Source organism: Bombina bombina, chromosome 3, assembly GCF_027579735.1.
Source record: "Bombina bombina isolate aBomBom1 chromosome 3, aBomBom1.pri, whole genome shotgun sequence".
NCBI classification, from domain to species: Eukaryota; Metazoa; Chordata; class Amphibia; order Anura; family Bombinatoridae; genus Bombina; species Bombina bombina.
Genome location: NC_069501.1, coordinates 1,152,873,241 through 1,152,897,856, shown reverse-complemented (window position 1 = coordinate 1,152,897,856; position 24,616 = coordinate 1,152,873,241). Strand labels below are relative to the sequence as shown.

At 40.9% G+C, this 24,616-nt stretch overlaps 1 protein-coding gene across 1 annotated transcript in view; it reads left to right on the top strand.

Moving 5' to 3' along the window:
- The window catches only part of ATM (ATM serine/threonine kinase), a 925,848-nt gene that overhangs the window by 237,815 nt on the left and 663,417 nt on the right, over positions 1-24,616 (top strand). Inside the window, exons 14-17 of the mRNA XM_053708547.1 lie at positions 5,466-5,591; positions 6,640-6,765; positions 21,520-21,609; positions 21,822-21,987. Coding sequence (XP_053564522.1) covers positions 5,466-5,591; positions 6,640-6,765; positions 21,520-21,609; positions 21,822-21,987 — 508 coding nt within the window. The remainder of the gene's footprint in view (positions 1-5,465; positions 5,592-6,639; positions 6,766-21,519; positions 21,610-21,821; positions 21,988-24,616) is intronic.

Sequence of the window (24,616 nt, the reverse complement as noted above, 5' to 3'; positions counted from 1 at the left end):
TTTTCATTCAGATTATTTTCATTTTCTGAGATTCTCTTTTTTTAACAAGCATTACCAATTTGTTGCTTTTCCTTCTGGTCTAGCGACAGCTCTAACAATCTTTTCAAGGTTCTCAGTGTTTCCTTATTTGGACGGTCTCGTGGTACTGGCTCAGTCTTTTCGTTCTGCGGAATCTCATATGGGAGATCTACATTGGAGATAAGAAGGCGCCAAACATAGGGTGATATCGTCGCTACACAGCTATACGCTAAGGTGGATGTCAGAATACTTACAAACAAGGTGGCACTACGATGTGCCTAGTTGCGCAGACCGGGACCTCAAAAGTCGCCCGGAAGACCAAACACTGGCGTACGGCAAACCTCCGGCGATCACATGGTTCGTCTGGCCAATCGCGGTCCAGTGGATACACACACCTTCTTCCGTAGGAGACCAAGTATTCTGCAGTACTGACAGGCAGGAAGTCCCAAAACACTACGGACACTAGAAGTAATTGTGTGATATTGAAAGGGATAAAAGGAGATTCACTCCAGCGAGGTACTATAAAAACAAGTTTATTAAAATGTTCTTTTTTTTTTTATAGTACCTCGCTGGAGTGAATCTCCTTTTATCCCTTTCAACATCACACAATTACTTCTAGTGTCCGTAGTGTTTTGGGACTTCCTGCCTGTCAGTACTGCAGAATACTTGGTCTCCAACGGAAGAAGGTGTGTGTATCCACTGGACCGCGATTGGCCAGACGATCCACGTGATCGCCGGAGGTTTGCCTTCCGGGCGACTTTTGAGGTCCCGGTCTGCGCAACTAGGCACATCGTAGTGCCGCCTTGTTTGTAAGTATTCTGACATCCACCTTAGCGTATAGCTGTGTAGCGACGATGTCACCCTATGTTTGGCGCCTTCTTATCTCCAATGTAGATCTCCTCTCTGTTCCTGAATATATCGGAAGAGCCGCCTCGATTTTGGATTATTTTCACTTCTCTCCTTCCATGAGCGCACCTCATCAGAGGTTTTAAAACCCTGGTTCCTTGGAATCTCATATGATTCAACTTTTTTGTTTCTTTAAGACATGGTTAGAGGATCTTTTTTATCAAAAGCTCCTTGATTCCTCAGACAAGGGTCACCTTTTTTTTAGGTTTCCAGATAGATTGTGTCAATGTCTTTGTCTCAAGCAGACAAGTGACAATTTTATTGGGCTCCGTTTGTCGGAACCTTTAGTCTCTATTATTTCCTTCAGTTGCTATATGCATGGAAGTTTTTGGTATTATGGCTGCAGCATTGGATTCGATTCCTTTTGCTCATTTTCATAAGAAACCTTTCCAGTTTTTTATACTGAATTAATGGTACAGGGATTCTAGGATATCACTTTTTATATCTTTGAATCCCAATGTTCAACTATCTTTGATTTGGTGGTTAGATCACCATCATATAGTTCTACGGGTCTCTTTGGTTCATTCAACCTGGACCATGATCACTACAGATGCAAGTCTTTTAGGTTGAGAGGCTGTCTGGGGATCTCTGTCAGCACAAGCTGTTTGGAAATCTCAGGAGGCGAGATTACCAATCGATATTTTGGAACTCCGTGCATTTTTCAGAGTTCTTCAGTTTTGGCTTCTTTTTGAAGAAAGAGACGTTTATTGTTTTTAAGACAATGTCACAACTGTGGCGTATGTCAATCTTCAGGGTGGGACTCTCAGTCCTTAGGCTGTGAAAGAAGTATATTGGATACTTGCTTGGGCTAAATCCAGCTCCTGTCTAATTTCTGCGGTCCATTTCCCAGGTATAGACAATTGGGAAGCGGATTATCTCTGTCAATCAAGCTTTACATCCGGGAGAATAGTCTCTTTACCCAGATGTGTTTTTTTTTTTAAATTGTTCAGATGTATGGGCTTCCAGAAATAGGTCTGATGGCATCTCATCTAAACAAGGAACTTCCCAGGGGCCTATTCAGGTCCGGGGATCCTCTGGTGGAAGCAGTGTATGCATTAACACTTCCTTGGAGTTATCAATCTGCCTATATTTTTTCGCCTCTGGTTCTTCTTTTTAGAGTGATTTTCAAAATCATCAGGGAGCAATCTTTTGTGTTGCTGGTGGCTCCAGCATGGCCGCACAGGTTTTGGTATATGGTTCTTGTTCGGATGTCCAGTTGCCAATCTTGGTCACTTCCATTAAGGCCAGACCTTATATCTTAACATTCATTTTTTTCCATCAGGAACTCAAATTTTTAATTTGATGGTATGGAGATTTAATGCTTAGTACTTAGTCATAGAAGTTTCTCTGACTCAGTGATTAATACTATGTTGCAGGCTCGTAAATCTGTGTCTAGTAAGATTTATTATCGAGTTTGAAAGATTTACATCTCTTGATGCTCTTTTCATAAATTCTCTTGGCATTTCTTTTAGAATTCCTAGGATTTTATAGTTTCTTCAGGATGGTTTAGATAAGGGTTTTTGTCTGCAAGTTCCTTGCAAGGACAAATCTCTGCTTTTTCTGTGCTGTTTTCACAGAAAAATTTGCTAATCTTTCTGTTATTCATTGTTTTATTCAGGCTTTGGTTCGTATCAAGCCTGTCATTTAAGCCAATTTCTCCTCCTCGGAGTCTTAATTTGGTTCTGAGGGCTTTACAGGCTCTTCCGTTTGAGCATATGCTTTCTTTGGACATTTAAATTACTTTCATGGAAAGTATTGTTCCTTTTAGACATCTCTTCAGCTAGAACAGTTTTTGAATTATCTGCTCTTTCTTGTGAGTCTCCTTTTTCTGATTTTTCATCAGGATAAGGTGGTTTTGCTGTCTTCTTTTCAATTTTTACCTAAAGTTGTGAATTTTAACAACATTAGTAGAGGAATTATTGTCCCTTCCTTGTGTCCTAATACTAAGAATTCTTTGGAGAGATTCTTACATTCTTTGGATGTGGTAAGAGTTTTGAAATTATGTTGAAGCTATTCAGATTTCAGAAAGACTTCTAGTCTATTTGTTATCTTTTCTGGTTTTAGGAAAGGTCAGAAGGCTTCTGCCATTTCTTTGGCATCTTGGTTAAAGCTTTTTGATTCATCTTGCTTATTTGGAGTCGGGTTAATCCCCGCCTCAAAGGATTACGGCTCATTCTACTAGGTCAGTTTCTACTTCCTGGACTTTTAAGAATGAAGCTTCTGTTGATCAGATTTGCAAAGCAACGACTTGGTCTTCTTTGCATACTTTTACTAAATTCTACCATTTTGATGTTTTCTCTTCTTCAGAAGCAGTTTTTGGTAGATTAGTACTTCAGGCAGCTGTTTCAGTTTGATTCTTCTGCTTATAATTTCAGTTTTTTTCATTATAAAAATTGAAACTTTTGATTTGGGTAGTGGATTAATTTTTCAGCGGAATTGGCTGTCTTTATTTTATCCCTCCCTCTCTAGTGACTCTTGCGTGGAAGTTCCACATCTTGGGTATCTGCTATCCCATACGTCACTAGCTCATGGACTCTTGCTAATTACATGAAATAAAACATAATTTATGTAAGAATTTGCCTGATAAATTCATTTTTCATATTGGCAAGAGTCCACGAGGCCCACCCTTTTTATGTTGGTTATGATTTTTTTTGTATAAAGCACAATTATTCCAATTCCTTGTTGATGCTTTCGCTCCTTTCTTATCACCCCACTTCTTGGCTATTCGTTAAACTGAATTGTGGGTGTGGTGAGGGGTGTATTTATAGGCATTTTTTAGGTTTGGGAAACTTTGCCCCTCCTGGTAGGAATGTATATCCCATACGTCACTAGCTCATGGACTCTTGCCAATATGAAAGAAATGAATTTATTAGGTAAATTCTTACATAAATTATGTTATTTTGGCACTTCTCTGTTTTATTGCATAGAATAACGTGCACGTCTTCCAGATATCCAGGTGTTTATTCAGACCTTGGTAAGGGAAGTAGGAGGGATATTAAAGCTCTGGTGTATGGTGTCTTTGCCTCCTCCTGGTGGCCAGGTGATGAATTCCCAACAGTAAGGAATCATGGACTCTCACCACTAAGAAAAATGTATTTATCAGGTAAAAATAAATTATGTTTTTCAGAGCTAAACTATATGTATAACGGGAGAATATAATGAAAATATATTGAAAAGTTGTTTCATTATACATAAATAAACATAACTATACATAACAAAAGATCTCAAGAGCTTTAGACTACCTGGGGACTAAAGAAGTGTGTGGGGGCGATATTCTAAGTAAGTGGTTTACATATTTGCAGCTTAGGCATTTCAGCCAAACTCACTCAGCCAAGTCATCCTTTATTACGCCTTTATGCCTGTTTGAAAGCGTATGTTCATCTACCACCCCACTCAGAGGAGTTACCTTGCTGATTTTCAAATTACTTGTTAATCCCCAAATTCTTGGAACAGAGATTTTATTTCACCACCCTCTAAAGAAGAGTGGGATAAGATTTTTACCTCCACAGATAAATCTTCGGTGGCAGCAAGTGTTCTTGAAACTAATTATAAATGACTAGTAATTTTTAGTAGTAATTTTAAATCGACAGGTAAACATTGTTAGAGAGGCTGTGGGGAACAGAGTACACTAATACATGTCTCTTGGTCCTGCACCATTTTGAGACCCTTATGAAAAAACAAAACACAACATATTTGTCTATGTTTTGATCACACTGCCCCTTTATGTTCTATTATACTTCTTATTAAGCCTGTACCCTTCAAAAGGCAAAACTAAGACCAAAATCCTCCAACTCCTAATGAATAGTGCAAACAATTCCTTGTTATTCAAAGTCATTACTTACCCCGTCCATTGCAGAATGGAAAACACGAATTCCCCTAACCTTTGCCATAAAACAGTTTCACTTCTAGGTTACACATCAAACAGAGCTATACCATGAAGTGGTCAAACTATTAATTATTGATCAGTGATAGCTGATTTATACTTAATGTCTCTATATTCCCATCCACAATAGCCCTTGACTCTTTTTTCCTGCACATTGTGAGGTTATATAACCCAATGATTCGTTTTAAGTTTTGCTTGTTTATATTGACCTTATTACTCTTTTATAAAGGGAACTATATTTTAGTATGTTACCAGATTTCTTTTGTCTAAGTGGTACATTCCTACTTTAATATGTCAGGAACATTTGGTAGACGTATCTTTCTTTCTAAATAGTTAGTCCACCTCTCAACTTCTACTCAAAGCCAATTTTTGTCTACATGTTGTTCCCAAAGGCTTTATTTTATCTTTTCTTTCTTCTCTTTGCATCCTGTGCAGAATATAACTAAAGATTAAAAAAAATAAACTGTAAAGTTGTTTAAAGTGTTATACGCTTTCTGAATCATACATTGTAATTTTGTCTTCCACGTCCCTTTATGGTATAACTGATGTGCAGTCGTAATATTTCAAATATCCGTTTTAATTTCTCAGTATGCTCAAAGGTAAAAATGTCTATATGTTTTATAATGCTGATTCATCTTATCTTTTTGTTTTGGTTAAGACAACACCTGCAGTTAACCTGGTCCGATGTGCAAGTCTGTTGACAGGAGTTTTAGGTTGTTATCTCTTTGCTGAGGTCATAAGTGAAGAGGAGGCCTGCAAATCTCAGTTGTTTAAAAAAGCCAAGGTAAGCCTTTTCCTTAAAGGGATAGCAAACACTGTGTAATTACAAGATGTTTCTGCAGTCTTATGTTAAATAACATAATAGTTGAGTTTAAAAAGTTGTTTGCTGCAACTGTTTTCCATTAACTTAACTCCACCCACCATGTGTATAACAGGGAAATAGTTACATATTGTAATTATGTTTAATGATGAGGCATATATAGCCAATGGGGGTGGAATGAGGGATAAGGCAAAAGATGGTACAAGTTTTAACTAGGGTAAAATACTTTTTTGTATATATAACATTGTAAGGCTTGCCTAAAGGAGCAAGAAGGTGAGATAAGCAAAGTAAAGAAACCCATCAGGAAACAAATTACAGATCAGGGCACCTGGCACAGTGTCACTGGTCAGCTTACAGGCCCTGGGTCAGGGCAGGTGACATACAGTGACAAATACATTTTCACTGAATGTGTCAGGGCAGGTGGCACAGTTACATGGGTTAAATACAGGCACACAGTTAAGGCAAGCAACACTAAGACTCAAAAGAAACAACCTAGCTGACAACTAAGCAACATATCAAGATTGTCGAGAAAGCTCTGCATGTGTCCCCTTAGCACGAGCCCAGTAATAAAGAGGGGCGCACCATGCTCACATAAAGACCTATACAGAAACATATGCTTGTGCAACACAGCAACAAGATTACTGAGATAACTAAGATTAGCTTCATATAATATCATGACAGAACCCGAAGAGATTTATCAATAAGTAAAAAAGATCTTATGTACATCATTGTCATCAATATTAATTCAAATCACCTGAGACACACACATCAGTCTGCTTTAAAGTAGCAGTGTACTGTGATATTTTTCTCTCCCTTACATTTCCCATACATTTTAAATGCTGCATGTGGTATAAGTCACTGGAAAACAATCTTACAATACACTTTCTCTTTAAATTTGCACATTTCACCTTGCAGTTAATTTTCAATATAATAAAATGTCCACAAGATTCCACCAATCATTAATAATGTCTAGCAGCTTTTATTATTTTTTTATTAAAACATTTCTTTTCAGATGCTGATGCAGTGTGCGGGGGAGAGCACTTCATTATTTAAGTCAAAGCTTTGCGAGGAACCAAAGGTTGCCCAACTGGGGGCCTTTATAGCCCAGTGTATCCACTGTGTATGTAACTGTGGAAAGGTAATTATTTGAAATGTATCCACTGTGTATATATAACTATGGAAAGGTAATTATATGAAATTTGTCTACTGTGTATGTAACTGTGGAAAGGTACTTATATGAAATGTATCCACCGTGTATGTAACTGTGGAAAGGTAATGATATGAAATGTATCCACCATGTATGTAACTGTGGAAAGGTAATGATATGAAATGTATCCACTGTGTATGTAACTGTGGAAAGGTAGTTATATGAAATGTATCCACCGTGTATGTAACTGTGGAAAGATAATTATATGAAATGTATCTACTGTGTATGTAACTGTGGAAAGTTACTTTCTCCTGTTAAGTGTAGTCAGTCCACGGGTCATCCATTACTTATGGGATTATATCTCCTCCCTAACAGGAAGTGCAAGAGGATCACCCAAGCAGAGCTGCTATATAGCTCCTCCCCTCTACGTCATACCCAGTCATTCTCTTGCACCTAACTAATAGATAGGACGTGTTAGAGGACTGTGGTGTGTTAAACTTAGTTTTTATTTCTTCAATCAAAAGTTTGTTATTTTAAACGGCACCGGAGTGTGTTGTTTCTTCTCAGGCAGCATTAGAAGAAGAATCTACCTGAGTTTGTCTATGATCTTAGCGGTCGTAACTAAGATCCACTTGCTGTTCTCGGCCATTCTGAGGAGTGAGGTAACTTCACAACAGGGGATAGCAGGCAGGGCCCACCTGCAAGGAGGTATGTGTAGTAAATTATTTTCTAAGGAATGGAATTGACTGAGAAAATACTGCTAATACCGATGTAATGTAAGTGCAGCCTTAAATGCAGTAGTAGCGACTGGTATCAGGCTGATATGTATGTATGTATACTCTGAGGTATTTCTGGGGAATGGAATTTCACTAAGAAAATACTGTCTATATTAAAGTAATATTTGAGCCTGCACTGCAGTGAAAGCGACTAGCAGCAGGCTTATTAATAACACTTCATAATTTTCATTTTTAAAACGTTTACTGGCATGTTAATCGTTTTTCTCCAACATAGGTGTGTCCGGTCCACGGCGTCATCCTTACTTGTGGGGATATTCTCTTCCCCAACAGGAAATGGCAAAGAGCCCAGCAAAGCTGGTCACATGATCCCTCCTAGGCTCCGCCTACCCCAGTCATTCTCTTTGCCGTTGTACAGGCAACATCTCCACGGAGATGGCTTAGAGTTTTTTAGTGTTTAACTGTAGTTTTTATTATTCAATCAAGAGTTTGTTATTTTAAAATAGTGCTGGTATGTACTATTTACTCAGAAACAGAAAAGAGATGAAGATTTCTGTTTGTATGAGGAAAATGATTTTAGCACCGTAACTAAAATCCATGGCTGTTCCACACAGGACTGTTGAGAGCAATTAACTTCAGTTGGGGGAACAGTGTGCAGTCTCTTGCTGCTTGAGGTATGACACATTCTAACAAGACGATGTAATGCTGGAAGCTGTCATTTTTCCCTATGGGATCCGGTAAGCCATGTTTATTACGATGGTAAATAAGGGCTTCACAAGGGCTTATTAAGATTGTAGACTTTTCTGGGCTAAATCGATTCAGTTTTAAAACATATTTAGCTTTGAGGAATCATTTTATCTGGGTTTATTGATATTATAATATCGGCAGGCACTGTATTAGACACCTTATTTCTCTGGGGCTTTCCCAAAGCATAAGCAGAGCCTCATTTTCGCGCCGGTGTGGCGCACTTGTTTTTGAGAGGCATGGCATGCAGTCGCATGTGAGAGGAGCTCTGATACTTAGAAAAGACTTTCTGAAGGCGTCATTTGGTATCGTATTCCCCTTTGGGCTTGGTTGGGTCTCAGCAAAGCAGATACCAGGGACTGTAAAGGGGTTAAAGTGTTAAAACGGCTCCGGTTCCGTTATTTTAAGGGTTAAAGCTTCCAAATTTGGTGTGCAATACTTTTAAGGCTTTAAGACACTGTGGTGAAAATTTGGTGAATTTTGTACAATTCCTTCATGTTTTTTCGCAATTGCAGTAATAAAGTGTGTTCAGTTTAAAATTTAAAGTGACAGTAACGGTTTTATTTTAAAACGTTTTTTGTACTTTATTATCAAGTTTATGCCTGTTTAACATGTCTGAACTACCAGATAGACTGTGTTCTGAATGTGGGGAAGCCAGAATTCCTGTTCATTTAAATAAATGTGATTTATGTGATAATGACAATGATGCCCAAGATGATTCCTCAAGTGAGGGGAGTAAGCATGGTACTGCATCATTCCCTCCTTCGTCTACACGAGTCTTGCCCACTCAGGAGGCCCCTAGTACATCTAGCGCGCCAATACTGCTTACTATGCAACAATTAACGGCTGTAATGGATAATTCTGTCAAAAACATTTTAGCCAAAATGAACCCTTGTCAGCGTAAGCGTGGCTGCTCTGTTTTAGTTACTGAAGAGCATGACGACGCTGATATTAATATCTCTGAAGGGCCCCTAACCCAATCTGAGGGGGCCAGGGAGGTTTTGTCTGAGGGAGAAATTACTGATTCAGGGAACATTTCTCAACAGGCTGAACCTGATGTAATTGCATTTAAATTTAAGTTGGAACATCTCCGCATTCTGCTTAAGGAGGTATTATCCACTCTGGATGATTGTGAAAAGTTGGTCATCCCAGAGAAACTATGTAAAATGGACAAGTTCCTAGAGGTGCCGGAGCTCCCAGAAGCTTTTCCTATACCCAAGCGGGTGGCGGACATTGTTAATAAAGAATGGGAAAGGCCCGGTATTCCTTTCGTCCCTCCCCCCATATTTAAAAAATTGTTTCCTATGGTCGACCCCAGAAAGGACTTATGGCAGACAGTCCCCAAGGTCGAGGGAGCGGTTTCTACTTTAAACAAACGCACCACTATACCCATAGAGGATAGTTGTGCTTTCAAAGATCCTATGGATAAAAAATTAGAAGGTTTGCTTAAAAAGATGTTTGTTCAGCAGGGTTACCTTCTACAACCAATTTCATGCATTGTCCCTGTCACTACAGCCGCATGTTTCTGGTTTGATGAACTGATAAAGGCGCTCGATAGTGATTCTCCTCCTTATGAGGAGATTATGGACAGAATCAATGCTCTCAAATTGGCTAATTCTTTCACCCTAGACGCCACTTTGCAATTGGCTAGGTTAGCGGCTAAGAATTCTGGGTTTGCTATTGTGGCGCGCAGAGCGCTTTGGTTGAAATCTTGGTCGGCTGACGCGTCTTCCAAGAACAAGCTACTAAACATTCCTTTCAAGGGGAAAACGCTGTTTGGCCCGGACTTGAAAGAGATTATCTCGGATATCACTGGGGGTAAGGGCCACGCCCTTCCTCAGGATCGGCCTTTCAAGGCGAAAAATAGACCCAATTTTCGTCCCTTTCGTAAAAACGGACCAGCCCAAAGTGCTACGTCCTCTAAGCAAGAGGGTAATACTTCTCAAGCCAAGCCAGCTTGGAGACCAATGCAAGGCTGGAACAAGGGAAAGCAGGCCAAGAAGCCTGCCACTGCTACCAAGACAGCATGAAATATTGGCCCCCGATCCGGGACCGGATCTGGTGGGGGGCAGACTCTCTCTCTTCGCTCAGGCTTGGGCAAGAGATGTTCTGGATCCTTGGGCGCTAGAAATAGTCTCCCAGGGTTATCTTCTGGAATTCAAGGGACTTCCCCCAAGGGGGAGGTTCCACAGGTCTCAGTTGTCTTCAGACCACATAAAAAGACAGGCGTTCTTACATTGTGTAGAAGACCGGTTAAAAATGGGAGTGATTCATCCTGTTCCACTAAGAGAACAAGGGATGGGGTTCTACTCCAATCTGTTCATAGTTCCCAAAAAAGAGGGAACGTTCAGACCAATCTTAGATCTCAAGATCTTAAACAAGTTTCTCAAGGTTCCATCTTTCAAGATGGAAACCATTCGAACTATTCTTCCTTCCATCCAGGAGGGTCAATTCATGACCACGGCGGATTTAAAGGATGCGTATCTACATATTCCTATCCACAAGGAACATCATCGGTTCCTAAGGTTTGCATTCCTGGACAAACATTACCAGTTCGTGGCGCTTCCTTTCGGATTAGCCACTGCTCCAAGGATTTTCACAAAGGTACTAGGCTCCCTTCTAGCGGTGCTAAGACCAAGGGGCATTGCAGTAGTACCTTACCTGGACGACATTCTGATTCAAGCGTCGTCCCTTCCTCAAGCAAAGGCTCACACGGACATTGTCCTGGCCTTTCTCAGATCTCACGGCTGGAAAGTGAACGTGGAAAAGAGTTCTCTATCCCCGTCAACAAGGGTTCCCTTCTTGGGAACAATTATAGACTCTTTAGAAATGAGGATCTTTCTAACAGAGGCCAGAAAAACAAAACTTCTAGACTCTTGTCGGATACTTCATTCCGTTCCTCTTCCTTCCATAGCTCAGTGCATGGAAGTGATCGGGTTGATGGTAGCGGCGATGGACATAGTTCCTTTTGCGCGCATTCATCTAAGACCATTACAACTGTGCATGCTCAGTCAGTGGAATGGGGACTATACAGACTTGTCTCCGAAGATACAAGTAAATCAGAGGACCAGAGACTCACTCCGTTGGTGGCTGTCCCTGGACAATCTGTCTCAAGGGATGACGTTCCGCAGACCAGAGTGGGTCATTGTCACGACCGACGCCAGTCTGATGGGCTGGGGCGCGGTCTGGGGATCCCTGAAAGCTCAGGGTCTTTGGTCTCGGGAAGAATCTCTTCTACCGATAAATATTCTGGAACTGAGAGCGATATTCAATGCTCTCAAGGCCTGGCCTCGGCTAGCGAGGACCAAGTTCATACGGTTTCAATCAGACAACATGACAACTGTTGCGTACATCAACCATCAGGGGGGAACAAGGAGTTCCCTAGCGATGGAAGAAGTGACCAAAATCATTCTATGGGCGGAGTCTCACTCCTGCCACCTGTCTGCTATCCACATCCCAGGAGTGGAAAATTGGGAAGCGGATTTTCTGAGTCGTCAGACATTGCATCCGGGGGAGTGGGAACTCCATCCGGAAATCTTTGCCCAAGTCACTCACCTGTGGGGCATTCCAGACATGGATCTGATGGCCTCTCGTCAGAACTTCAAAGTTCCTTGCTACGGGGCCAGATCCAGGGATCCCAAGGCGGCTCTAGTGGATGCACTAGTAGCACCTTGGACCTTCAAACTAGCTTATGTGTTCCCGCCATTTCCTCTCATCCCCAGGCTGGTAGCCAGGATCAATCAGGAGAGGGCGTCGGTGATCTTGATAGCTCCTGCGTGGCCACGCAGGACTTGGTATGCAGATCTGGTGAATATGTCATCGGCTCCACCTTGGAAGCTACCTTGGAGACGAGACCTTCTTGTTCAGGGTCCGTTCGAACATCCGAATCTGGTTTCACTCCAGCTGACTGCTTGGAGATTGAACGCTTGATTTTATCGAAGCGAGGATTCTCAGATTCTGTTATCGATACTCTTGTTCAGGCCAGAAAGCCTGTAACTAGAAAGATTTACCACAAAATTTGGAAAAAATATATCTGTTGGTGTGAATCTAAAGGATTCCCTTGGGACAAGGTTAAGATTCCTAGGATTCTATCCTTCCTTCAAGAAGGATTGGAAAAAGGATTATCTGCTAGTTCCCTGAAGGGACAGATTTCTGCCTTGTCGGTATTACTTCACAAAAAGCTGGCAGCTGTGCCAGATGTTCAAGCCTTTGTTCAGGCTCTGGTTAGAATCAAGCCTGTTTACAAACCTTTGACTCCTCCTTGGAGTCTCAATTTAGTTCTTTCAGTTCTTCAGGGGGTTCCGTTTGAACCCTTACATTCCGTTGATATTAAGTTATTATCTGGGAAAGTTTTGTTTTTAGTTGCGATTTCTTCTGCTAGAAGAGTCTCAGAATTATCTGCTCTGCAGTGTTCTCCTCCTTATCTGGTGTTCCATGCAGATAAGGTGGTTTTACGTACTAAACCTGGTTTTCTTCCAAAAGTTGTTTCTAACAAAAACATTAACCAGGAGATTATCGTACCTTCTCTGTGTCCAAAACCAGTTTCAAAGAAGGAACGTTTGTTGCACAATTTGGATGTTGTTCGCGCTCTAAAATTCTATTTAGATGCTACAAAGGATTTTAGACAAACATCTTCCTTGTTTGTTGTTTTTTCAGGTAAAAGGAGAGGTCAAAAAGCAACTTCTACCTCTCTCTCTTTTTGGATTAAAAGCATCATCAGATTGGCTTACGAGACTGCCGGACGGCAGCCTCCCGAAAGAATCACAGCTCATTCCACTAGGGCTGTGGCTTCTACATGGGCCTTCAAGAACGAGGCTTCTGTTGATCAGATATGTAGGGCAGCGACTTGGTCTTCACTGCACACTTTTACCAAATTTTACAAGTTTGATACTTTTGCTTCTTCTGAGGCTATTTTTGGGAGAAAGGTTTTGCAAGCCGTGGTGCCTTCCATTTAGGTGACCTGATTTGCTCCCTCCCTTCATCCGTGTCCTAAAGCTTTGGTATTGGTTCCCACAAGTAAGGATGACGCCGTGGACCGGACACACCTATGTTGGAGAAAACAGAATTTATGTTTACCTGATAAATTTCTTTCTCCAACGGTGTGTCGGGTCCACGGCCCGCCCTGGTTTTTTTAATCAGGTCTGATAATTTATTTTCTTTAACTACAGTCACCACGGTACCATATGGTTTCTCCTATGCAAATATTCCTCCTTAACGTCGGTCGAATGACTGGGGTAGGCGGAGCCTAGGAGGGATCATGTGACCAGCTTTGCTGGGCTCTTTGCCATTTCCTGTTGGGGAAGAGAATATCCCCACAAGTAAGGATGACGCCGTGGACCGGACACACCGTTGGAGAAAGAAATTTATCAGGTAAACATAAATTCTGTTTTTCTGAGGTACTTGGTGATAAAACTTTATGGGCATGATTTTTACCACATGGCTGTCATTTGTTTCTGAATAAAAACAGTTTACTGAGCTTCCCCACTGTTGTAATATGAGTGGGAGGGGCCTATTTTAGCGCTTTATTGCGCAGTAAAAATTTAGTCACAGTCTTCCTATTTCTTCCTCCATGATCCAGGACGTCTCTACAGAGCCCAGGGGTCTCCAAAACTAGTTTTGAGGGAGGTAATCACTCACAGCAGACCTGTGACAGTGTGTTTTGACTGTGATAAAAACGTTAATTATTCATTTGTTATCCGTTTTTGGGTATTAAGGGGTTAATCATCCATTTGCTGGTGGGTGCAATCCTTTGCTAACTTAATACATTTACTGTGAAAAATTGGTTGCTATAACTATTTTGGTTCATTGTTATTTCAACTGTGACAGCTTTTTGTGCTTCTTAAAGGCACAGTAGCGTTTTTTATATTGCTTGTAAATTTATTTAGAAAAGTATTTCCAAGCTTGCTAGTCTCATTGCTAGTCTGTTTAAACATGTCTGACACAGATGAATCTCTTTGTTCACTATGTTTAAAGGCCAATGTGGAGCCCAATAGAAATTTGTGTACTAATTGCATTGATGTTACTTTAAATAAAAGTCAATCTTTACATGTAAAGAAATTATCACCAGACAACGAGGGGGAAGTTATGCCGACTAACTCTCCTCACGTGTCAGTACCTTCGCCTCCCGCTCAGGAGGTGCGTGATATTGTGGCGCCAAGTATATCAGGGCGGCCCATACAAATCACTTTGCAAGACATGGCTAATGTTATGACTTTAGTACTATCTAAATTGCCAGAATTTAGGGGTAAACGCGATCACTCCGGGGTAAGAACAGAGTGCGCTGATAATAATAGAGCCATGTCTGATACTGCGTCACAATTTGCAGAACATGAGGACGGAGAGCTTCATTCTGTGGGTGACGGATATGATCCAAGTAAACTGGACTCAGACATTTCAAATTTTAAATTTAAGCTTGAGAACCTCCGTGTATTACTAGGGGAGGTATTAGCGGCTCTGAATGATTGTAACACGGTTGCAATTCCAGAGAAAGTATGTAGGCTGGATAAATATTTTGCGGTACCGGCGTGTACTGACGTTTTTCCTATACCTAAAAGGCTTACAGAAATTGTTAACAAGGAGTGGGATAGACCCGGTGTGCCTTTTTCACCCCCTCCTATATTTAGAAAAATGTTTCCAATAGACGCCACCACACGGGACTTATGGAAGACGGTCCCTAAGGTGGAGGGAGCAGTTTCTACTCTGGCTAAGCGCACCACTATCCCGGTGGAGGATAGCTGTGCTTTTTCAGATCCAATGGATAAAAAGTTAGAGGGTTACCTTAAGAAAATGTTTGTTCAGCAAGGTTTTATATTACAACCCCTTGCATGCATTGCGCCTGTCACGGCTGCGGCGGCATTCTGGTTTGAGTCTCTGGAAGAGACCCTTAGCACAGCTCCATTGGATGAGATTATAAACAAGCTTAAAGTCCTTAAGCTAGCTAATTCATTTATTTCTGATGCCGTAGTACACTTAACCAAACTTACGGCTAAGAACTCCGGATTCGCCATTCAAGCACGTAGAGTGCTGTGGCTTAAATCCTGGTCAGCTGATGTGACTTCTAAATCTAAATTGCTTAATATTCCTTTCAAAGGGCAGACATTATTCGGGCCCGGTTTGAAAGAAATTATCGCTGACATTACTGGAGGTAAGGGCCATGCCCTGCCTCAAGACAGGGCCAAACCAAGGGCTAAACAGTCTAATTTTCGTGCCTTTCGTAACTTCAAGGCAGGAGCAGCATCAACTTCCTCCGCTCCAAGACAGGAAGGAACTGTTGCTCGCTACAGACAGGGCTGGAAACCTAACCAGTCCTGGAACAAGGGCAAGCAGGCCAGAAAACCTGCTGCTGCCCCTAAGACAGCATGAAGTGAGGGCCCCCGATCCGGAAACTGATCTAGTGGGGGGCAGACTTTCTCTCTTCGCCCAGGCTTGGGCAAGAGATGTCCAGGATCCCTGGGCGTTGGAGATCATATCTCAGGGATATCTTCTGGACTTCAAGGCTTCTCCTCCACAAGGGAGATTTCATCTTTCAAGGTTGTCAGCAAACCAGATAAAGAAAGAGGCGTTTCTACGCTGTGTACAAGACCTCTTACTAATGGGAGTGATCCACCCAGTTCCGCGGTCGGAACACGGACAAGGGTTTTATTCAAATCTGTTTGTGGTTCCCAAAAAAGAGGGAACCTTCAGACCAATCTTGGACTTAAAGATCCTAAACAAATTCCTAAGAGTTCCATCGTTCAAAATGTAAACTATTCGAACTATCCTACCCATGATCCAAGAGGGTCAGTACATGACCACAGTGGATTTAAAGGATGCCTACCTTCACATACCGATTCACAAGGATCATTACCGGTATCTAAGGTTTGCCTTCCTAAACAGGCATTACCAGTTTGTAGCTCTTCCCTTCGGGTTAGCTACGGCTCCAAGAATCTTTACAAAGGTTCTGGGCTCTCTTCTGGCGGTACTAAGACCGCGAGGCATAGCGGTAGCTCCGTACCTAGACGACATTCTGATACAAGCGTCAAGTTTCCAAACTGCCAAGTCTTATACAGAGTTAGTTCTGGCATTTCTAAGGTCACATGGGTGGAAGGTGAACGTAGAAAAGAGTTCTCTATTGCCACTCACAAGAGTTCCCTTCTTAGGGACTCTTATAGATTCTGTAGAAATGAAAATTTACCTGACGGAGGACAGGTTATCAAAACTTCTAAATGCTTGCCGTGTCCTTCATTCCATGCACCACCCGTCAGTGGCTCAGTGCATGGAGGTAATCGGCTTAATGGTAGCGGCAATGGACATAGTACCTTTTGCGCGCCTGCATCTCAGACCGCTGCAATTGTGCATACTAAGTCAGTGGAATGGGGATTACTCAGATTTGTCCCCTCTGCTAAATCTGTATCAAGAGACCAGAGATTCTCTTCTATGGTGGCTTTCTCGGCCACATCTGTCCAAGGGGATGCCCTTCCGCAGGCCAGATAGGACGATTGTAACAACAGACGCCAGCCTTCTAGGTTGGGGCGCAGTCTGGAATTCCCTGAAGGCTCAGGGATCATGGACTCAGGAGGAGAGACTCCTTCCAATAAACATTCTGGAATTAAGAGCAGTTCTCAATGCTCTTCTGGCTTGGCCTCAGATAGCAACTCTGAGGTTCATCAGGTTTCAGTCGGACAACATCACGACTGTGGCTTACATCAACCATCAAGGAGGAACAAGGAGTTCCCTAGCGATGATGGAAGTCTCAAAGATAATTCGCTGGGCAGAGTCTCACTCTTGACACCTGTCAGCGATCCACATCCGAGGCGTGGAGAACTGGGAGGCGGATTTTCTAAGTCGCCAGACTTTTCATCCGGGGGAGTGGGAACTTCATCCGGAGGTGTTTGCCCAACTGCTTCATCATTGGGGCAAACCAGATCTGGATCTCATGGCGTCTTGCCAGAACGCCAAGCTTCCTTGTTACGGATCCAGGTCCAGGGACCCGGGAGCGGTACTGATAGATGCTCTGACAGCACCTTGGGTCTTCAACATGGCTTATGTGTTTCCACCCTTCCCGATGCTTCCTCGATTGATTGCCAGGATCAAACAGGAGAGAGCATCGATGATTCTAATAGCGCCTGCGTGGCCACGCAGGACCTGGTATGCAGATCTAGTGGACATGTCGTCCTGTCCACCATGGTCTCTGCCTCTGAGACAGGACCTTCTGATTCAGGGTCCTTTCAAACATCCAAATCTAATTTCTCTGAGGCTGATTGCATGGAGATTGAACGCTTGATTCTATCAAAGCGGGGATTCTCGGAGTCAGTGATTGATACCTTAATACAGGCTAGGAAACCTGTTACCAGGAAAATTTACCATAAAATATGGCGTAAATACTTATATTGGTGCGAATCCAAGAGTTACTCATGGAGTTAAGGTTAGGATTCCTAGGATATTGTCTTTTCTACAAGAAGGTTTAGAAAAGGGTTTATCTGCTAGTTTGTTAAAGGGACAGATCTCAGCTCTGTCTATCCTTTTACACAAACGTCTGGCAGACGTTCCAGACGTTCAGGCTTTTTGTCAGGCTTTGGCTAGGATTAAGCCTGTGTTTAAGACTGTTGCTCCGCCGTGGAGCTTAAACTTAGTTCTTAACGTTCTGCAAGGTGTTCCGTTTGAACCCCTTCATTCCATTGATATCAAGCTGTTATCTTGGAAAGTTCTGTTTTTAATGGCTATTTCCTCGGCTCGAAGAGTCTCTGAGTTATCGGCCTTACATTGTGATTCTTCTTATCTGATTTGTCATTCAGATAAGGTAGTTCTGCGTACTAAACCTGGGTTCTTACCTAAGGTAGTCACTAACAAGAATATCAATCAAAGATTGTTGTTCCATCATTGTGCCCTAACCCTTCTTCAAAGAAGGAACGACTTCTGCACAATCTGGACGTCGTCCGTGCCCTGAAATTTTGTTTGCAGGCAACTAAAGATTTTCGTCAAACTTCTTCCCTGTTTGTCGTTTATTCTGGACAGAGGAGAGGTCAAAAAGCTTCGGCTACCTCTCTCTCTTTTTGGCTTCGTAGCATAATACGTTTAGCCTATGAGACTGCTGGACAGCAGCCTCCTGAAAGGATTACAGCTCATTCTACTAGAGCTGTGGCTTCCACTTGGGCCTTTAAGAATGAGGCCTCTGTTGAACAGATTTGCAAGGCTGCAACTTGGTCTTCACTTCACACTTTTTCAAAATTTTACAAATTTGACACTTGCTTCTTCGGAGGCTGTTTTTGGGAGAAAGGTTCTACAGGCAGTGGTTCCTTCCGTGTAAAGATCCTGCCTGTCCCTCCCGTCATCCGTGTACTTTTAGCTTTGGTATTGGTATCCCATAAGTAATGGATGACCCGTGGACTGACTACACTTAACAGGAGAAAATATAATTTATGCTTACCTGATAAATTCATTTCTCCTGTAGTGTAGTCAGTCCACGGCCCGCCCTGTTTTTTACGGCAGGTCTAAATTTTAAATTAAACTCCAGTCACCACTGCACCCTATAGTTTTCTCCTTTCTCGTTTGTTTTCGGTCGAATGACTGGGTATGACGTAGAGGGGAGGAGCTATATAGCAGCTCTGCTTGGGTGATCCTCTTGCACTTCCTGTTAGGGAGGAGATATAATCCCATAAGTAATGGATGACCCGTGGACTGACTACACTACAGGAGAAATGAATTTATCAGGTAAGCATAAATTATATTTTTATGAAATGTATCCACTGTGTATGTAACGGTGGAAAGTTACTTATATGAAATGTATCCACTGTGTATGTAACTGTGGAAAGGTACTTATATGAAATGTATCCACCGTGTATGTAACTGTGGAAAGGTAATTATATGAAATGTATCCACTGTGTATGTAACTGTGGAAAGGTACTTATATGAAAGAAATCTGGGTAATCCTAGAATTACCCGGGTAAAACGAACAATACCCAAGCGGCTGTGGGTAAAGCCCGATGCACTGTAATTCCCCCATCTACACTATTTCTTTTGCCTCCATATGCGGGGTTTAAGGAAGGCGCCCCGCGCATCCTTTGGCATCCACCCCAAGTGAACCTTGAACCCACCAGGCAGAGGCAAAAAAGATAGTGACGATAGGGGAATTACAGTGCATTCTATATATGTTTGATGCGTTGACTCCGCACTCTGAGGGGATTTATGATCATACATCGGGCTTTACCCACAGCCACTTGGGTAATGTCAGTTTTACCTGGGTAATCCTAAGATTTCCCAACATCTGACTTTACCCACAACATATCCACTGTGTATGTAACTGTTGAAAGGTAATTATATGAAATGTTTCTACTGTGTATATAACTGTGGAAAGGAAATTATATGAAATCGAAGAATCCAAAAAGGTTTAATATTGCAGAGCATTAAAACCACAACTCAATATTTTGTTATTTCTATTGTTAATAAGTTAAAAGAATAACTAGAGTTCAGCACACTTTTGTTCTGAAGTAGGCAAATCATTTAGGTCTTCTATGTTTACAATAAAGATTCCCCCCCCAATTTTTTTTTTTTATTGTTGCACTGTTGTTGAAGGGTTAAACACATAGTTAAAATCAACTCCAAAGCAGTATAGCACTACTGACATTTAGCTGAACATATTTGTGACGATTAAGCCTTTTCACTTAACCGTCACAATGGGGAAGGTGTGGGCATGAAGAGGTTAATAGCACGCAGCTTCTAGTTCCCTAAACCTTTATTGCTACAAAGGACATAAAGGGACACCAAATTAACCCCCAAATCCTGCCTACCACAACCTCAGTTTAACAAATCTCGCTGCCACCACCAAGAGTTTTAAATTAAAAAGGGTGTCTAGGTAACCCAATAACTCACACAATTAACAATTAGGTAACGTGCCTTTAACCTTGACTCTTTAGAGTGTGAATTCAGATATTAGAGCCCAAAGACAGAATTAGATTTTCTATATGTTTAATAACAAAAATACCAATTCAGGTTACACAGTGACAGATTATAGAAACATTAAAAATAGCATATATGCAAAGATATAGTTCTTTAAAATAAAATGGGACATAAAATAACACAACGTCTAAGCTTATTACCAATTTTCTTGAGATATGTGGAGAACCTGCGTTAGTTGTTACTTCTGGTCCCAGACAAGTTCTGACAGTTTTTTTTGGGTAACATTCAGTTATAACTCAGTGTTTCCTTTGTCTTGTCAAGGCCCCCGCCATTGTTATAATTTATGATCATTCAACTATTCATAGCCAGCCTTAACTCACAGTATCAAGTAGTACCATCCACCAGGAGGAGGGGGGAGGAGGCGTGTCTTTAGACCACAGCATTCCTAAACAAACACAGATTTTAGACAAAAAACATTTCAGATTAACCTGGCACTGCTGAGACATACCACCTCTGTTGGGTAGCCAATCCAGGTATCAGCTACTCCTCATGAGTGTATCATGGCAATCCTAATGATAAAAAGTATATGCATTTAAACACCGTTCAACAACTAGTTTGCAGTATTACACTGTTGCTCCAGAGTCTACCTAGGTATTCTTTTCAACGAAGGATTCTAAGAGAACTAAATCTGATAATATAATAGATATAGAAGTAAATTGAAAAGTCTCTTAAACGTGCTTGCTGCATCTAAACCATGAAAGTTTAATTTACTTTTTAAATGCAATCTCCTTTCTTAGAGAAACAAAATGAGCACAAGTCATCAGAGTGTCAGTGGTGCGTTAATTGCTCCCCTTTTTGTGATACATTTGCTAAACCACAATACACAATAACTTTAGTTGTCCCCTGCTTTAAACTTACATTAAACATACAGGTTTAAGAATGATACTTGTGTGTTTCCTTTCAGGGTGCAAGCTTAACTGTGCCTCTGCACAAAACCCCAAAAACGTTTGCAAATATCAACAAAGGTAGAAGCACTCCACAGTAATTAATCTCCATTAGGTCGAGAAACAAAATATTTCAGGCTGTCAGCCTTAAAAGGACATAAAAGGGAAAAAAGGGGAAAATCCATTAAACACATAGTTAAAGTAAACTCAAAAGATGCAATGCATTAATGGGACCTGGCTAAAAACATCTAGTGAGCTAATGAAAAGAAGCAAATGAGTGAAGCGACCAACCAGCTGCTAGGCCCCAGGAGTGCAGTGCTTACATGATAATTTATACTATGCATATATAAAAATATACCTTTAATGTCTCCTTATGTAATGTTACTATTAAACCTGTCAAACCAAATCCAGTAATCTATAGATTCTAAAATATTTGTCTTTCTTTACAGAGCAAATCAGCTCGATTCTTTTGTGATCTGTTCTTGCGTCTTCTCACTCCAAGAATGTTAAGTGATCTGGCAGACATTTGCAGACATTTAGTAAGTGTGTTCAGCTTTAAAATGATTTCTCAAATAAACTTTACATGGCTTTATGTTGGCGTTATGAGTTACTTAATGTATTTTTTCTAATATGATATGTGTATTGTTAATATAATAATACAAATAAGAGCAATAATAAAAACAATATAAAAAAAACCATACCAGTTAAATGAGTTTGTGTTTTACATAAAAGGTCATTAATCTTCTGACAGCTCAACAACACTAGGAACACAGTGGATGCTGAAGTTGATCTCATGGATGTTGATAATGATGCACGAGGCGAAGCAGAAGATCAGATTGATGTAGATCTGTTTGATGATAACACCACCGCTGAGTCAAGTGATAATTCTGAATTTGGGGAGCTCCAGAATGTTACTGGTAGGCAATATGCAAACGTTTAAATTAATTGAGAATTGCTTTTTTACCCCATGTGGTTACCTGGTTTGCCTTTCTCTGCTAATGGAGTTAAAGGGACAGTCTACACCAGAATTTTTATTGTTTTAAAAGATAGATAATCCCTTTATTACCCATTTCCCAGTTTTGCATAACCAATACAGTTATATGAATATACTTTTAACCTCTGTGATTATCTTGTATCTAAGCCTCTGCAGACTGCCCTGTTATTTCAGTTCTTTTGACAGACTTGCAGTCTAGCCAATCAGTGCCTGCTCCCAGATAACTTCTCGTGCACAAGCACAGTGTTATCTATATGAAATACGTGAACTAACACCCTCTAGTGGTGAAAAACTGTTAAAATGCAATCTGAAAGAGGTGGGCTTCAAGGTCTAAGAAATTAGCATATGAATCTCCTATGTTAAGCTTTCAACTAAGAATACCAAGAGAACAAAGCAAAATTGGTGATAAAAGTAAATTGGAAAATTGTTTAAAATTACATGCTCTATCTGAATCATGAAAGTTTATTTTGGCCTAGACTGTCCCTTTAAAGGGATAGTAAAGTCCAAATTAAACTTTCATGATTCAGATAGGGAATTTAATTTTAAACAACTTTCTAATTTACTTTAATCATTAAATTGGCTTTGTTCTCTTGGTATTCTTAGTTGAAAGCTAAACTCTGGTAGGACCATATGCTAATTAATAAGGCCACCTCTTATCTGAATGCTTTTGACAGTTTTTCACAGCTGGAGGGCATTAGTTCATGTGTTTCATATAAATAACGTGCTCAGGCACATGGAGTTATTTAAGAGTCAGCACTAATTACTAAAATGCATGTCTGTCAAAAGATCTGAGATAAGTCTGCAGAAGCTTAGATCCAAGTTAATTACAGAGGTAAAAAGTGTATTTCTATAACAGTATTGGTTATGCAAAACTGGGGAATGGTAAATAAAGGGATTATTTATGTTTTTAAACAATAACTGTTTTGGTGTTTACTATCTCTTTATATTTTTTTCTCCAACATTGGTGTGTCCGGACCACGGCGTCATCCTTACTTGTGGGATATTCTCCTCCCCAACAGGAAATGGCAAAGAGTCCCAGCAAAGCTGGCCATATAGTCCCTCCTAGGCTCCGCCCACCCCAGTCATTCTCTTTGCCGTTGCACAGGCAACATCTCCACGGAGATGGTTAAGAGTTTTTTGGTGTTTAAATGTAGTTTTTATTCTTCTATCAAGTGTTTGTTATTTTAAAATAGTGCTGGTATGTACTATTTACTCTGAAACAGAAAAGGATGAAGATTTCTGTTTGTGAGAGGAAGATGATTTTAGCAGACAGTAACTAAAATCGATTGCTGTTTCCACATAGGACTGTTGAGATGAAGTAACTTCAGTTGGGGGAAACGGTTAGCAGACTTTTCTGCTTAAGGTATCACTAGCCATATTTCTAACAAGACTGTGTAATGCTGGAAGGCTGTCATTTCCCCTCATGGGGACCGGTAAGCCATTTTCTTAGTCAAGCAAACAGAATAAAGGGCTTAATATGGGCTAAAAAGCTGGTAGACATTTTTATGGGCTAAATCGATTGCTTTATTTGGGCATATTATTCAGATTTAGGCTAACAATTGGCATTTATAATCTTGGGGAACGTTTATAAAACGGCAGGCACTGTGTTAGACACCTTTTTCAGTCAGGGGGCCTTTCTAGTTATAGACTGAGCCTCATTTTCGCGCCATTACTGCACAGTTGTTTTTTGAGAGCAGGGCATGCAGATGCATGTGTGAGGATCTAAAAATCACTGAAAAAGCTTCTAGAAGGCGTCATTTGGTATCGTATTCCCCTCTGGGCTTGGTTGGGTCTCAGCAAAGACTATAGCTGGGACTGTATAGGGGTTAAATTTAAAAACGGCTCCGGTTCCGTTATTTTAAGGGTTAAAGCTCTGAAATTTGGTGTGCAATACTTTTAATGCTTTAAGACACTGTGGTGAAATTTTGGTAATTTTTGAACGATTCCTTCATACTTTTTCACATATTCAATAATAAAGTGTTTTCTGTTTGAAATTTAAAGAGTCAGTAACGGTTTTATTTTAAAACGTTTTTTGTGCTTTGTTGACAAGTTTAAGCCTGTTTAACATGTCTGTACCTTCAGATAAGCTATGTTCTATATGTATGAAAGCCAATGTGTCTCCCCATTTAAATTTATGTGATAATTGTGCCATAGCGTCCAAACAAAGTAAGGACAGTACTGCCACAGATAATGATATTGCCCAAGATGATTCCTCAAATGAGGGGAGTAAACATGATACTACATCATCTCCTACTGTGTCTACACCAGTTTTGCCCATGCAGGAGGCCCTTAGTACATCTAGTGCGCCAATACTTATTACCATGCAACAATTAACGGCTGTAATGGATAACTCCATAGCAAATCTTTTATCCAAAATGCCTACTTATCAGAGAAAGCGCGATTGCTCTGTTTTAAACACTGAAGAGCAAGAGGGCGCTGATGATAATTGTTCTGTCATACCCTCACACCAATCTGAAGGGGCCATGAGGGAGGTTTTGTCTGATGGAGAAATCTCAGATTCAGGAAAAAATTCTCATCAAGCTGAACCTGAT